This window comes from Colobus angolensis, unplaced genomic scaffold (assembly GCF_000951035.1).
Source record: "Colobus angolensis palliatus isolate OR3802 unplaced genomic scaffold, Cang.pa_1.0 Scaffold517, whole genome shotgun sequence".
Taxonomy (NCBI): domain Eukaryota; kingdom Metazoa; phylum Chordata; class Mammalia; order Primates; family Cercopithecidae; genus Colobus; species Colobus angolensis.
The window spans coordinates 308,292-322,742 of NW_012118677.1; the positions used below are offsets into that span (position 1 = coordinate 308,292).

At 41.5% G+C, this 14,451-nt stretch overlaps 1 protein-coding gene across 1 annotated transcript in view; it reads right to left on the reverse strand.

Moving 5' to 3' along the window:
* The window catches only part of STK39 (serine threonine kinase 39), a 300,851-nt gene that overhangs the window by 250,864 nt on the left and 35,536 nt on the right, over positions 1-14,451 (reverse strand). Inside the window, exon 5 of the mRNA XM_011960610.1 lies at positions 10,515-10,623. Within this exon, the coding sequence (XP_011816000.1) occupies positions 10,515-10,623 (109 nt within the window). The remainder of the gene's footprint in view (positions 1-10,514; positions 10,624-14,451) is intronic.

Sequence of the window (14,451 nt, forward strand, 5' to 3'; positions counted from 1 at the left end):
TGGCCATGCTCTTCAGTTTGGACTCCAAGCTGTAGCCTACTAGCTACAGTATGTGAACAAAAATCCTGTAAAAGCCCAAAATTCAGATTCAATCTCTGTAAAAGTCCAAGATTCAGATTCAATCTCCTGATGTGTCAATTAGCTGCCCTTTGTTAGCTGCCAAAGATAATACTTAAGTTCATCCAGTTAGAGTAACAAGAACAAAATGAATGGATGAGTGTAAGAATTCCACCACTACGGGCTGGGCACGGTGGCTTACGCCTGTAATCCTAGCACTTTGGGAGGCCTAGGTGGGTAGATCACCTGAGGTCAAGAGTTCAAGACCAGCCTGGCCAACATGGCAAAACCCCATCTCTACCAAAAATCCAAAAATTAGCTGGGCGTGGTGGTGGGCACCTGTAACCCCAGCTGCTCAGGAGGCTGAGGCAGGAGAATCACTTGAACCTGGGAGGTGGAGGCTGCAGTGGGCCAAGATCGTGCCATTGCACTCCAGCCTGGGTTACAAGAGCAAAACTCCGTTTCAAAGGGAAAAGAAAAGAATTCCACCACTATAAATGGGAATGGGGTGGGAAGAAGTTATCAAATACATATGATCTACTCATTATGCATAATAATTATAATAATGCCTTCTTCACACTAAGAATAATAGCATCTTGGAGTTACAAAGAACCTCAAATTATAGTTTATATGATCACCTCCAACTTATATATGATACGATAATGAAGAATATGTACTTGTTTATTCATTCAACATATTCACTGAGCTTCTAGTATGTGCCACATCCTATTTAGGGTGGTAGAAAGGAAGCTCAGAGCAAAAAGTATCTGCCTTCCTAGAGTTTACATTTTATGTGAGAGGAGATGTGGATTTAAAAGCATCATAAACGTCTGGGTGTGGTGGCTCACGCCTGCAATCCCAACACTTTGGGAGGCCAAGGAAGGTAGATCACCTGAGGTCAGGAGTTCAAGACCAGGCTGGCCAACATGGTGAAACGTCATCTCTACTAAAAATACAAAAAATTAGCTGGGCGGGCACCTGTAATCCCAGCCACTTGGGAGGCTGAGGCAGGAGAATTGCTTGAACCTGGGAGACGGAGGTTGCAGCGAGCTGTGATCATGCCACTCCACCCTAGAGCAAGACTCTGTCTCAAAAAAAAAAAAAAAAAGTATAAATAAGATAATTGCAGATTACAATAAGTGCTATGACAAAAATAAAATTGGTGGGGACAATACTTGAGCTATGGTGGTCAGAGAAGCCTCTCTCAGGTGGTGACATCTGGGCTGATGAGAAGGGGCTGGCCATGCAAAGATCTGAGCATTCTAAGATGAAGAGCAGCATGGGCAAAAGGCCTCAGATAGGGATCAGTTTGGAGAGGTCGAGGGACAAAGACAGAGGCAGTGTGGCTGGTGCTTGTCAACTAAGAGGCAGGTGGAAAAGAGGTGGTAGGACAGGTTGGCAGGAGACTAAACACAGGGAGAGAGTCCTTAGACCAAGGTGAGTACTTCAAAGGATTTTGAAAAAAAGAATTACAGAATCTGGCTTACATTGTACAAAAGTCACTCTGGCTGCTATGTGTAGATAAGATTGTATGTAGGGCAAGAGTAGGCACAGAATGGTTGTTTAGGGTGTTGCTGTAGATGTGCGGGCATGAGTCAACAACAGCAAGTGCTAGGATAGACAAAGTAGAGAAGAAGAAAAGTAAAGTGGTTGGATTTGAGAATATATTTGGACATAGAGCCACAGGACTTGCTGATAGATTGGAAGTTAAATGCAGAGGAGGAGACGTTTAGGTACTAAAACTAAATATGTAATCACCTCTACTATAATCATCACTCCATTTTATAAAGAATGGCCTTGATTCTCTCTTCACCCATCCCAAAACCCTGCCAACGCTGGCCCATCCACTGGAATATGTTCTGCATGCTCCAGATGTCAATTTGAAAGGCTTAGGCTGCCACTATTGTTCAATGAACCTCCAACATCAGGAACAAGGAAGGGTGAGAATGAAGGGGAAGGGACAATAAAAACCGAGAAGGAGATGTGCTTCCCATGTTCAAGAGATATTTCGGGGGAAAGAACCGTCCAATCACATCTTACAAATGGGTATTCATGTGTACTGCCCTCCTATAAAGAAATGTTACACAAAACCAAAAAATATGTATGTAAATATCTAGTATTTGTCGGCATTTTTTCCATCCAACTCTTTTCTTGTAAAGGCTTAAAAGAAATAGTTAATTTGTTCATTAAAACTAAACCATACTGGCCGGGTGCAGTGGCTCACGCCTGTAATCCCAGCACTTTGGGACGCCAAGGTGGCCGGATCCTTTGAGGTCAGGAGTTCGAGACCACCCTGGCCAAGATGGTGAAATTCCGTCTCTACTAAAAATACAAAAAAATTAGCCGGGTGTGGTGCAATCCCAGCTACTTGGGAGGCTGAGGCAGGAGAATCGCTTGAACCCGGGAGGCAGAGGTTGCAGTGAGCCAGGACTGCGCCATTGCACTCCAGCCTGGGCAAAAAGAACAAAACTCAGTCTCAAAAAAAAAAAGTAAAAATAAAACCATACTAAACAACAATGACAACGAGTGTATTAAAAAGCCCATTGCCCAAACACAACTATTTTCATGATTGCATATTCCACAGCAATCTTTACTCACACACACACGCACATGATGTACTCACATTTATAACCACAATAATTATGACTTTCAATTGTGCTATTGTCATTGAGAATTAGATCCCACTTTTCATGTTTCTAAAACCTACTAATAATTATATTAATTGTGGTACAACATCCCAACATGTTATTGAACCATAAACTATTGCCTTTAGCCCTAAGACTAAGCACTTGAATTCTCCTTTATCTCAGTGTTGTGTAATAATTTCAAAGGGATAACCCACCTTTGGTACAGATAAAAGCTAAAACGATGTCAAGTTTGTAAGCTTCAAGTCTCTTGAAAAGTTGCTGTATTTGGCAGTTCATTACATTGCTTATAAAATCATTCACCTATCAATGACTTCCCAAACCAAGTAAGTATTTCCTGAAATGGTAATTTCAGTTAGGAATTATTTACAGATGATACTAGAATAACTCACAAAGCACAACAGGAAATTGTCTGAATCTGATGTAAACCAGAGTGTGTGCATTTGTCCTCACTGGTGAATCAAATATGGTCTTGGCACATCGTACTCACCGGCACTGTAACTTCACGAAGTCTCAGCGTTCACTAGGTGACTAAGTGCTATTGGCAAGAGTCCACAGATGAAACGCTTCAAGAGACACTCTCTGAATGTTTTAAGGTTAGTTTTACATTAAAATAGTTTACTATATTTAAACATGTTTGAGTAAATTTAGAACTGTATATATAACATACAGATAAATGTTACAGAGAGAGATTACTATACTGTATTCTAAAGGTGTCTTTCATTTAAGGCTTGCTAACTCCTCAATGCACATCTTAAAAAGTTTCACCTGCTTATGCAATTGCTAGTTTCCCAGCTGTCTCCAGAATCTTTGCTGTGGCATCATATTTTCGGCAATGCTAAAAGTAGCAGGGGGCAGGGGAAACTTCAGGGATTTCAGGCTTCAGGCAATGTTTAAAAGAAAAATCCTATATTCCTTATACCCTGATACTTAGGAGGTTACACTGTTTAGTGGACATGAGTTAATAAAACCACTGAGGTTTGCTCTCAGCTTCAAAAGAAAGCCAGCAGCAGCCTTGCTATGAAAACTCTCAAACAGCCCTGGAGACTAGCATATGTCACCTCTTCCCTGTTTTTATTTGTTAACCTTAACTTGGGAGTCCCACCCTTTTAGGAGAACATCTGAAGAAGAAAAAGAAGTGGCTATCTACAGATAAGACACCATCACAGGAGAAACTGGCCTCCATCCTGGAAAACTGGGAAAACTGTTCCATTTTACAAAATTGTATTGTATTTCAAAGCCACAGATGAAGGAATTCCATGATAATTTACTTTGTAAAAGGAAATGGTAATCCTGTATTTTAAAATTTTTTTTTTTTTTTTTTTTTTTTAAAGACAGAGTCTTACTCTGTCGCCGAGGCTGGATTGCAGTGGTGTGATCTCAGCTCACTGTGACCTCTGCCTCCCAGGTTCACGCGATTCTCCTGCCTCAGCCTCCTGAGTAGCTGGGATTACAGGTACAAGCCACCATGCACAGCTAATTTTTGTGTTTTTAGTAGAGACAGGGTTTCACCATGTTGGTCAGGCTGGTCTCGAACTCCTGACCTTATGATCCACCCGCCTCAGCCTCCCAAAGTGCTGGGATTACAGGCATGAGCCACCATGCCTGGCCATATTTTAACATTTATATCAATGCAGATTTTCACAATTTCTGGCAAGGCTTACAGTGAAAAAAGAGCCCAAAAGGACATCCAAATTCTTTGGACAACACGTATTCAGCCATATCAAATATTGCTTGAAATAATTAAGCTGTCAGCAGAGCCTTGGAAATATTTGGGCTATAAGAGTATCTGGAACTCATATTTGATTTCAAGATAGCATCTGACCTGAATCACAATCTCTCACATTCTCCAGCAACAACCAAAATGACCCAATAGGGCCAACAAAATAACGTTCCATTTTCCATTCACCTTCATTTCTCTCTTGAATGTTAAAGTAACATTTTCATGAACTTTTAAAATCTATGCATCAAAAACTATACATCAAAACACACGAAAAGTGGGAAAGGCTATGAGTGATTAGACAAAAACATCCATGGAAATATTAAATGCCATGAAATTAGCCTTAGGGATCAGCACACGTTAAACTTACAAGACACATACATGCCAAACTACTACCTTACTTCACGCTCAACCCTAAAACAAGCATATTCCAAGGAAACCACCAGTTAAAATGGAAACTTAGGCCGAGCATGGTGACTCACAACTCTAATCCCAGCACTTTGGGAGGCTGAGGCAGGTGGATTGCTTGAAGCCAGGAGTTCAAGACCAGCCTGGTCAACATAGTGACACCCCATCTCTACTAAAAATACAAAAAAAAAAAAAAATTAGCCAGGTATGGTGGCATGCGCCTGTAACCCCAGCTACTTGGGAGGCTGAGGCACCAGAATTATCTGAACCTGGGAGGCACAGGTTGCAGTGAGCAAGATCACACCACTGTACTTCAGTCTGGAAAACAGAGCAAGACTCTGTCTCAAAACATAAAAATAAATAAAATAAAATAGGAACTTAAAAATCTATTCTGTTAAACACATTCTCATTTTTCACCACCATTTAACCATTACATGTTTACCTTTTATTTTTGTATCAGTTCGTAAAGAATTATATGGCCTCTGGTTTTATTTTTATGAAATCCACAGAAATGTCTACCTGCCAACGGGCTCAGGGGCCTATCATCATCAGACAGAACTCAGGTAAATTAAGACTTATTTGACAGACATCTTAAATGCGGCGGTGGAAAAATTAGCAACCCAGAACAACCTAGCTCCTGGGTTCAAATTTTTCATCTAAGATTCACATTCACAGCTTTGAACTCAATAAATTCAACCGCCAGGACCTGAAAGGGAGTTCTCGTGGCAGAAAATTGCCAACAAGGAGTTCGAACTTTTAAAGGCACATCTCATATGGTTTACATTTTCCAACTGCACTCCCCAGTGGACTTTTAATTTCTACCTCACACTTTCATTTATTAACTATATGATGAGAAAGTCCTTCCGAGGTTTTCTTTTTAACTATTTTGGATTCACAGCCCACGCTGGAGAGGCCAAACCATAGCTGGCAGCGAGACACTGTGTCCGGCAGAAAGGTGTGGGTAGAGCATGGCCCACAGAAAGAGACCTCTGAGAACACAGGCAAACCCCGCATTCCAGCACACAGAAGCACTGATGCATATTTATGGGCAGGCCTGGGCCATTTATTTTGTCCCTATGTCAGGAAATTACAAACATTCGTTTCAGGAGCTAGCAAGCTCTGGCCATCATGAGTCCACTCAGTGAGCTGGCCTCACACCCCTCAAACCACAGCTGCAAAAAGAAACTCCTTAAAATCACAAAGCAGTCAATATTATAGATTGCCAGGCATAGTTCAATGAAAGAAGAGATAAACTAGACACAAATAATTTACAAGTAGAAGGAATGTGGTCACGTTTCATCCTGTTCCTAAAGGAATTCAGTTTAGAGCGAAGAGGAATCCCGTCCATGTTTCACTTCTGGTTCCCAAACCCTTCCAAGAGCCACTGAGAATCAAAACCACCCCCCTTCTAATCTGCCCTTCCTCACCCCAAGTCACAATTCCCTCAGAAAATGAACAGGGAGATTTCTCTACCCTGAGTTCCTAAGCTGGTTCCCAAAAGACTTCTTAGGACACTGAGTCAAAATAATGTTCAAGGAGACAATCCAATAAAAAGGTATCTCTAGCTGTCATTAAAAGCAAGAACAAAGAACAGCTTTGTCCTGCTTGAAAGAGCTCTGAAAAATTATTCTCTGTCAGTGAGCCCAGAGAAACAGAAAACAACTAGCCAGAGATGGAGCTTCCTGAGAAGTCTGGGGCCCCCCTACATGGTCACCGGGTTGCCATAAGGCCAGGATTTCTCCAAGTGTTATCTATGGACCACCTGCAGCAGAAACAACTGCGTTACTGCGACAAAGACAAACTCCCAGACTCAGCCAAACTTCCTAAACAGAATGTCCAGGGATGCAACCTGAGGACCAACATGTATAACAAGCTCCCAGGAACTCTTCTGCACAGAAAAACCATCATCAAATTCAAACTATACTTTTATATTTCCCAGAGTTCTCACTATTTTCTCCAACAGAAATCATGGCTACAGTACAGTAAAACACAAAGTCCCTTCTTACAAGTGCTACTTATCGTTAGTACAGACACATTCACTTATACTACTGACAATCCTATGAAGTATTTTAACCCCATTTTATGTCTGAGAAAACTGAGGCCCCAGGTCATACTTTTCTTAAGTGGCAGAAGAAAGATTTGTACCCAGGTCTCTCTGACATGACTCCCTCTAACAAGCAGGAGACAAAACTGCTTCTTGCTTTCCTAGTGGTCATTTACAGATGGTTGGCCATGATGCTCTGTCCAACCCCAGTCCAAAGATAACCACTTCCATCATTTGCATCAGCGACCAAACTGCTAGAATGCTGCATCTGGATCAGGTCACTACAACTTCAGAAACAATATGTGAAGCATCTGGGAAATATCTAGAGAGATTAAAAAAAAAAAAGAGTAAACAGGCTGTAAAACAATAAATTTTAAAAGTGAACTGAGACGAAGCTGGGAGAGTATGATCATATGCAGAGTATGGTGAGCGTGCATTTCCATTTCCCCTTAAGAGCAACAAACCGAAGTATGCAGGACTCAAGTTGGATATATTGACGAGTACAACACTGGCATGGAGGTTATAGGATGCTATTGACGGGAAGATTGTCAACAGAGGACCTCTATCAGTAGAACAGCATTTCTCCACCTTGGCAATACGGACATTTTGGGCAGGATAATGCTTTGTTGTGGGGTACTGTACTGTGTCCTGCAGATGTTTAGCAGCATCCCTGGCCACAGCATTTCCCCACCTCTCCCCAGGCGCAATAACCAAAAATATATCCAGACACTGGCTCAGGGGAGAGAAGGCAAAATCTCCCTCAGCTGAGGACCATTAGAGGGGTTCTTCCTGAAAGAAGAAAGAGAAAGGGGAGTGGGGTAAAGGAAGAACCAGACATCCTTTTGACACATTAAGGTCCTGGCTAACTCAGTCACGGAGAACTAAAACTTCCTGAAGGAAACATGGAGGAACTATGGATTATCCAAAAACAGAATAATCTGCCTGAGATGTCCGAGAATCGACTGCCCTCAGGAAAAGAACAAAAAAGAAAAGATGAAGACAAAAGAAAAGAAACGGGATCATTTTGCCTTGGTCATATAAAGTTGGGACTCCACAGATATCCACTCCTAGGAAAGTGCTTTATCCAAGGTAGAGTTTACGAGAAAGAACATATCAGAGCTGTCACCAGTGTCAGAGTTGAATCTTCTTTGTTTTTTTTTTGAGATGGAGTCTCACTCTGTCACCCAGGCTGGAGTACAACGGTACAATCTTGGCTCTCTGCAACCTCCAACTCCTGGGTTCAAGCAATTCTCCTGTCTCAGCCTCCCAAGTAGCTGGGACTACAGGAGCCCACCACCATGCCCGGCTAATTTTTGTATTTTTAGTAGAGAGGGGGTTTCACCATATTAGTCAGGCTGGTCTTGAACTCTTGACCTCAGGTGATCCATCCACCTCAGCCTCCCAGAGTGGTGGGATTACAGGCGTGAGCCACCATGCCCAGCCAGAGTTGAGTCGTCTTATCACTTAAAATGGTGTTGACGTGATAGTGAGACTAAACATCCTGGAATGTGAAACATGGGAAAAGAAAGGGGGAAAAACACAGAGGCTACTCTATCTTAAGGGCCCCAGGCACTTGAAAACACAGTAAGATTATAAGGTTTGAAGAATGGATATGTGTTCTTGAAATGTTTGTGAAAGGCACCAGGTGCTAGCTGGCAAAGTAGAACAACTACAGGGATTCTGAAGGTTTAACAGGGACAGTCTACATGTCAAGGGACATTTACTAAATGCCTAAATACACAAGGTACTATGCTGGGAATTGTACATAAAGCGAGGTCACCATACCTTGCCTCACCCTTTGAGATAGGCACCTTAAGGCAACTTTAAAAGCAGGCAGTAGAGAGATACAAGCAGGAGTTTCCTCAGCCCACCAAGGTTATCCCATCACCTCGCTCCCCATCCTCCACCAACCATTGCCAATACAAAGGAAACAACCTGTCATTCAAATAGGAAGATCTAGCGGGGAAATCTAGCCACATCAGAAACAAGAGTCAAGTTACAGAAGAGACCAACAGTCCCTCAACCCCCTGCCCAGGGAAGGCAAGACCTGGATCCACAGCACATTTAGGACTCAACTGTCCCACTGGTAGGCTGGAGGAAACCATTCTGAAGTGCTTTTCCTGCCAACAAAGTCAATTCAGGTTCACAACCTACCAAACATTGAGGTCTCTAGCAGTGAGAAAAGCTACAGAAAGTATCAGCCCCTCTAAAGATTGTCCTTGTTCCCATGCTACAGTCTGAATTAGGCATAACAGCAGGTAAAAAGGAGATGATCGTTTTTAATGGTTATTTTGTGTTACCTCAAATGCTAATAATGCACACAATAAACTCTACACCAAGGCAAATTTTTAAATCCCTGGAAGTCCTTTTTCACTACATCCAACAAAATTATCACCGCAAGTTCCCTGGGCTTTCAGTTGTATATGCTCAGAGAATACGAATTCCTTTGTATACTGGTGTAAACCAAAAACAATTAAGAAGGCAAACCAGCTTGGTTAAATGTAATAAACTGCATTGAAATTTACTTTGAAATGTATGGAAAAAGAAACAAAATGGATCAATGGATGAATAAAGGGGGTGGAGAGATGAACAGATAAGTGATAAGTATGGTAAATATGAATGGGAGAATACAGGTATGGAGAGATGGGTATTCAGTATCAATTTTAACTCTGTTGCATGTTTGAAAATTTGTAATGAAAATGTTGAAAGCAATTTTTAAATAACACTGCATTTATTTAGAATAGAAGGGGAAAATGAATAATATATTAAATAAAAACCAGTTATAAAATATTATGTACAACTTAATTGCAAATTTGTGAATATACAGAAAACACCAAAATATTAATTGCAGTTATCTTTTGAAGATGCCAATATGAGTGACTTTTACTTTCTTCTTGGTCCTTTTCTGTATTTTCCAATTTTTCTTCAATGAGCATATACTGAATTGCAATAAAAAATTACTTTGTAATATTAAATCTTAAAAAAATAAAATTTCTGAAGCCAAATCTAAATTACTTGCTATGGAAAATTATTTTATATATATGGGCTGGGCATAGTGGCTCATGCCCATAATCCCAACACTTTCAGAGGCTGAGGAAAGGGGAGCGGGTGGGGGGGGACTGCTTGAGGCCAGGAGTTCAAGACTAGCCTAGTCAGTATAGCAAGACCCCAACTCTACAAAAAAATAAAATTAGCCAGGTATGGTGGCACATCCCTGTAATCTCAGGTACTCAGGATGCTAAGGTGGGAGAACAGCTTGAGCCCAAGAGTTCACGGCTGCAGTAAGCCATGATGGTACACTCCAACCTGGGTAAGATGGCAAGACCCTGTCTCAACAAAATAAAAAATAATTTAAAAATAAAGAAAATTATGTCAATTATAATACATTTTCTTATAACGATTTTTTTGTATATGCATTCAACTCCCTTAGTGGCAAATTTTTGAAAAAGTGTCTCAGTAGAACACAATCTTGTAATCCCTTATCTTGTCAATTAAGGCATCAAAAACAAGGAAATGTGTTTTAGCAATCAGTTCCCTTTAAACAGATTTTCAAATCAAAGCCCCTAATTCATATAACTCTACTAGTCCCATAATATTCATCTGGTCTACCACCAAGGCACAGCATACTCTCTGTAGTTACCACAATCACTGACAGCAATGTCCTCATGGGGGCCTCCTTTTGCCTCCACATAGGCCCACAGCTGGCATATCTATCCACATCCAGTGCATACAGCCCAACTCCTACCTTTCTGGCACAAGCACAGAAAAACACCTGATGAGTCAAGTATTGCAGCAGAAACGAGACCTAGACTCTTTTTTCCTTTTTTCTTCTTTTTTTTTTTGAGATAGAGTTTCGCTCTTGCTGCCCAGGCTGGAATGCAATGGCATGATCTCCACTCATCGCAACCTCCGCCTCCTGGGTTCAAGTGATTCTCCTGCCTCAGCCTCCCAAGTCACTGGGATTACAGGCATCCACCACCACGCCCAGCTAATTTTTGTTATTTTTAGTAGAGATGGGGTTTTGCCATGTTGGCCAGGCTGGTCTCTAGCTCCCGAGCTCAGATGATCCACCCACCTCAACCTCCCAAAGTGCTGGGATTACAGGCATGAGCCACCGCGCCCGGCCAAAATCTAGACTCTTGATTCCCCGTGTGACTTTGGGCAGATCACATAACCCCTAAATATAAAATGGGAGCACTTTTCTCAGCATAGTACATCCTTTAACATTTTATGGTGTTACGGATCTACAAAACAGACACCCAATATTCCACTCACTTCTGGCACAGAATTAAAGAAATGAAAAAATAAGGACTTCTTAAAAGGATTATCTTTAAGGGTCCAGTATTCAAAGACAGTGATCAATCTCAAGTGATTAAGAAAGAGAAAGCTCACACACATCTTCATGCTTCTTATAGTACCCTGAGAACAGAGGCAGGAAGACTAATGGAAACCTCCATTAAAACAAGCTGGATCTACAATATGAGCACAACTCCAGGTAAACCCATTCACGGTACAAGACTCCAATTTCAGGGGAGATTCATTTATACCCCTCTTTTGCCTTACCAGGCATAGCTTTATACATGCAGAACCAACCCTAAAGTTGTGAACCTTGGAAGCAACTGAGCATAAAGATACGAATGAAAGCCACCTTCTCAGCTATATAAATGACCAAGATCACACTAAGGTCTCCTCTGAGTTCTGGTAAACTGCCACCCTATGATAGTGATCGTCTTTTATACCATTTGCATTATTTTTATCATTTCTTTAAATCTCCTTTTATGTTGTTGCATTACAGTTTCAATTACATAAACATTGAGAAACATACACACACCCTAACTAGGGAAGTAACGGAATACTATTCCAAGGGTAGTTATATTTCCACCTTATGAGAATTCACTCAACCAGGTGGACTGCCTCATAAATATATGATAGGCCTCTCCCCTTATGTCTCATTTTGACTCCATTCAACCTTAAGTACCTATCATTTGCACCACCTAAATGAAGACAATGCAGAAGATACGGCAATGAGGAAAGGATATCTACTGTCCTAAGGGATGTACGCAAGTATATTCACACACAAAGAATACGAAATGTCAGAGGAGATATAAAATGCTTTCTGACCTCCATGGAGTAAATCATCTCCACAGGCCTGGTGAAATATAAAAAAATTTTTAAAGCTATCATGAAAAAATTATTTGAGATGAGCCTTGAAATGAACATGACAATGATACTATTGGTTAATTAAAATCTACTGAGCAAAAAAAACATACCAGGTACCATGTCTGGTGTTTTTGTGCAAATTACAAATATTTAGCCTCATGTTACATGTAAGGACACTGAGGTTTGGAAAGTGATCTGTCCAATGTCAAAAGGTGGTCACAGGAATGAGATCCCAACTGAGGTTGGCCTACTTCCAAAGTCCACACCTTAAACCTTAACAAATGACAGTGGAGGGAAGAGTAAACTGGAAGAATAGCTGAGAAGGAAGAACAGTAGTAGGAAAGGCAAGATCAGAGAGGAAGAACCAGGGCAGTAAAACCCATAGAAACTGGCTCATCATTTGACCCAGCAGCCTCCTTCTCAGGAGACATTCTGGGGATAGGAGCAGAAATATGGTCATACATTCCAATGTCAAGGTCAAGTAATGAACACTCGAGAAAAAACGTAATAGTGTCCTCATAATGTTTAATATGTATAAGAAGATATATAAACTCTCTCCTAATTCCATTGAGATTTAAAAATTAGGCATTTTTGCCAGCTTACCACCTAAGCTCTGGCCAATACAACCTGTCACCAACAAGATTTAAGGATCTGCTAACCTATTGGACTGTATAACCCTAAAATGATCAAGTGAAAGTACACTTTTGGAAGCAGACAATGTCCACACAGCACACAAATCAACAACAGAACCAACAGAAACTTTCTGACTTTTCTGACAGTGGCTACAACTGTCCTTATATTTTTAGTCTAGGGTAGCATATTGCTTGGGTTGTGAATAAAGATACATGTAGAGACACCACCGTGGAAAACTGTACCCTCTGTAATTATGTGCTTTCCCTTATGAATCCACTCCACCCATTTTCTTTCCTGTATATGACATCTTTCACATTCTCATTTCTAGTTCCAATTTCTTCTCCAAGATCCTAATTCTCATTTAGACACATGTGATAGACATTAATAGGGCTTACAAATGTCTCCTTCTTGAGTACAAAAGCACTGCACTATTCTGCAATAGGCAGGACCACGCGACTCGTTCTGACCAATGAAATGTGTGCAATGATGAGCACCTCTCCATCACCGAGGCGGGAAAGCCCCTGAGCAGGGCTCCCATGACTCTTCCCCTCCTGCTGCTAGAGATAACAGAGGATGGAGCCACAAGATTGAAGCTGACTGAGCTGCTGCAGGAAGGACAGCTGATCTAACGTATCTCCCAGGGACATACAGGGAATTGCAAGAGCCAAGAAATATACTTGTGTTGTGCTAATCTCCGGTGATGTGGGGTTGTTTGCTACCATACCACAGCACAGCCCAGCCTGACTGGTAGAACAAGCTCAGTGGCTATCCCAAGGATAGCACAATACCACCCAGAATCACATTCTCCACCTTCTTCCAACTAAATTCAAAGAAGTCTACAAACCTTCGATTTTGGTTAACCCCAGAATCTTAGATTCTACCCCTTTCCTTTGCACTCCTAGGCCCATAAGAAGCAAATGCACAGAAGCAGTCTCGTAAATTTTTACTGATGATGATGAAAGTCTTCAGCAAAAGTCAAATTACTTTTAATAAGTTAGATTTTTTTAAAGTGATGGAAATACAGAGACCACCAGAAAAACACGTATTTTTGGGAAAAAAGCTCAACTATGAAGGCAGATGTATTCTTAGATATATATAACTTTGAAACCTTTTTCTTACTATAAGAAACTAATGTAAGGCCTGGCGCGGTGGCTCACGCCTGTAATCCCAGCACTTTGGGAGGCCAAGGCGGGTGGATCACCTGAGGTCAGGAGTTTGAGACCAGCCTGACAAACATGGATAAACCCCAACTCTACTAAAAATACAAACTTAGCTGGGCGTGGTGGTACATGCCTGTAATCTCAGCTACTCACTCGGTTGGCTGAGGCAGAAGAATCACTTGAACCCAGGAGGCAGAGGTTAGAGTGAGCCAAGATCGCGCCACTGCACTCCAGCCTGGGCAACAAGAGCGAAACTCTGTCTCAAAAACAAAAGAAGAGAAAGAAACTAATGTAATTAGGCTGGGCGCGGAGGCTCACGCCTGTAATCCCAACAGTTTGGGAGGTCAAGACGGGCAGATTACTTGAGGTCAGGAGTTGGAGACCACCAGCCTGGCCAACATGATGAAACCCAGTCTCTACTAAAAATACAAAAACTGATCAGGTGTGGTGGCAGGCACCTGTAATCCCAGCTACCCAGGAGGCTGAAACAAGAGATCTTGCTTGAGCCTGGGAGGCAGAGGTTACAATGAGCCAGTATCACCATTGCATTCCATCCTGGGTGACAAAGCGAGACTATATCAAAAAAAAAAAAAAAAAAAGAAAGAAAGGAAAGAAAGAAAGAAA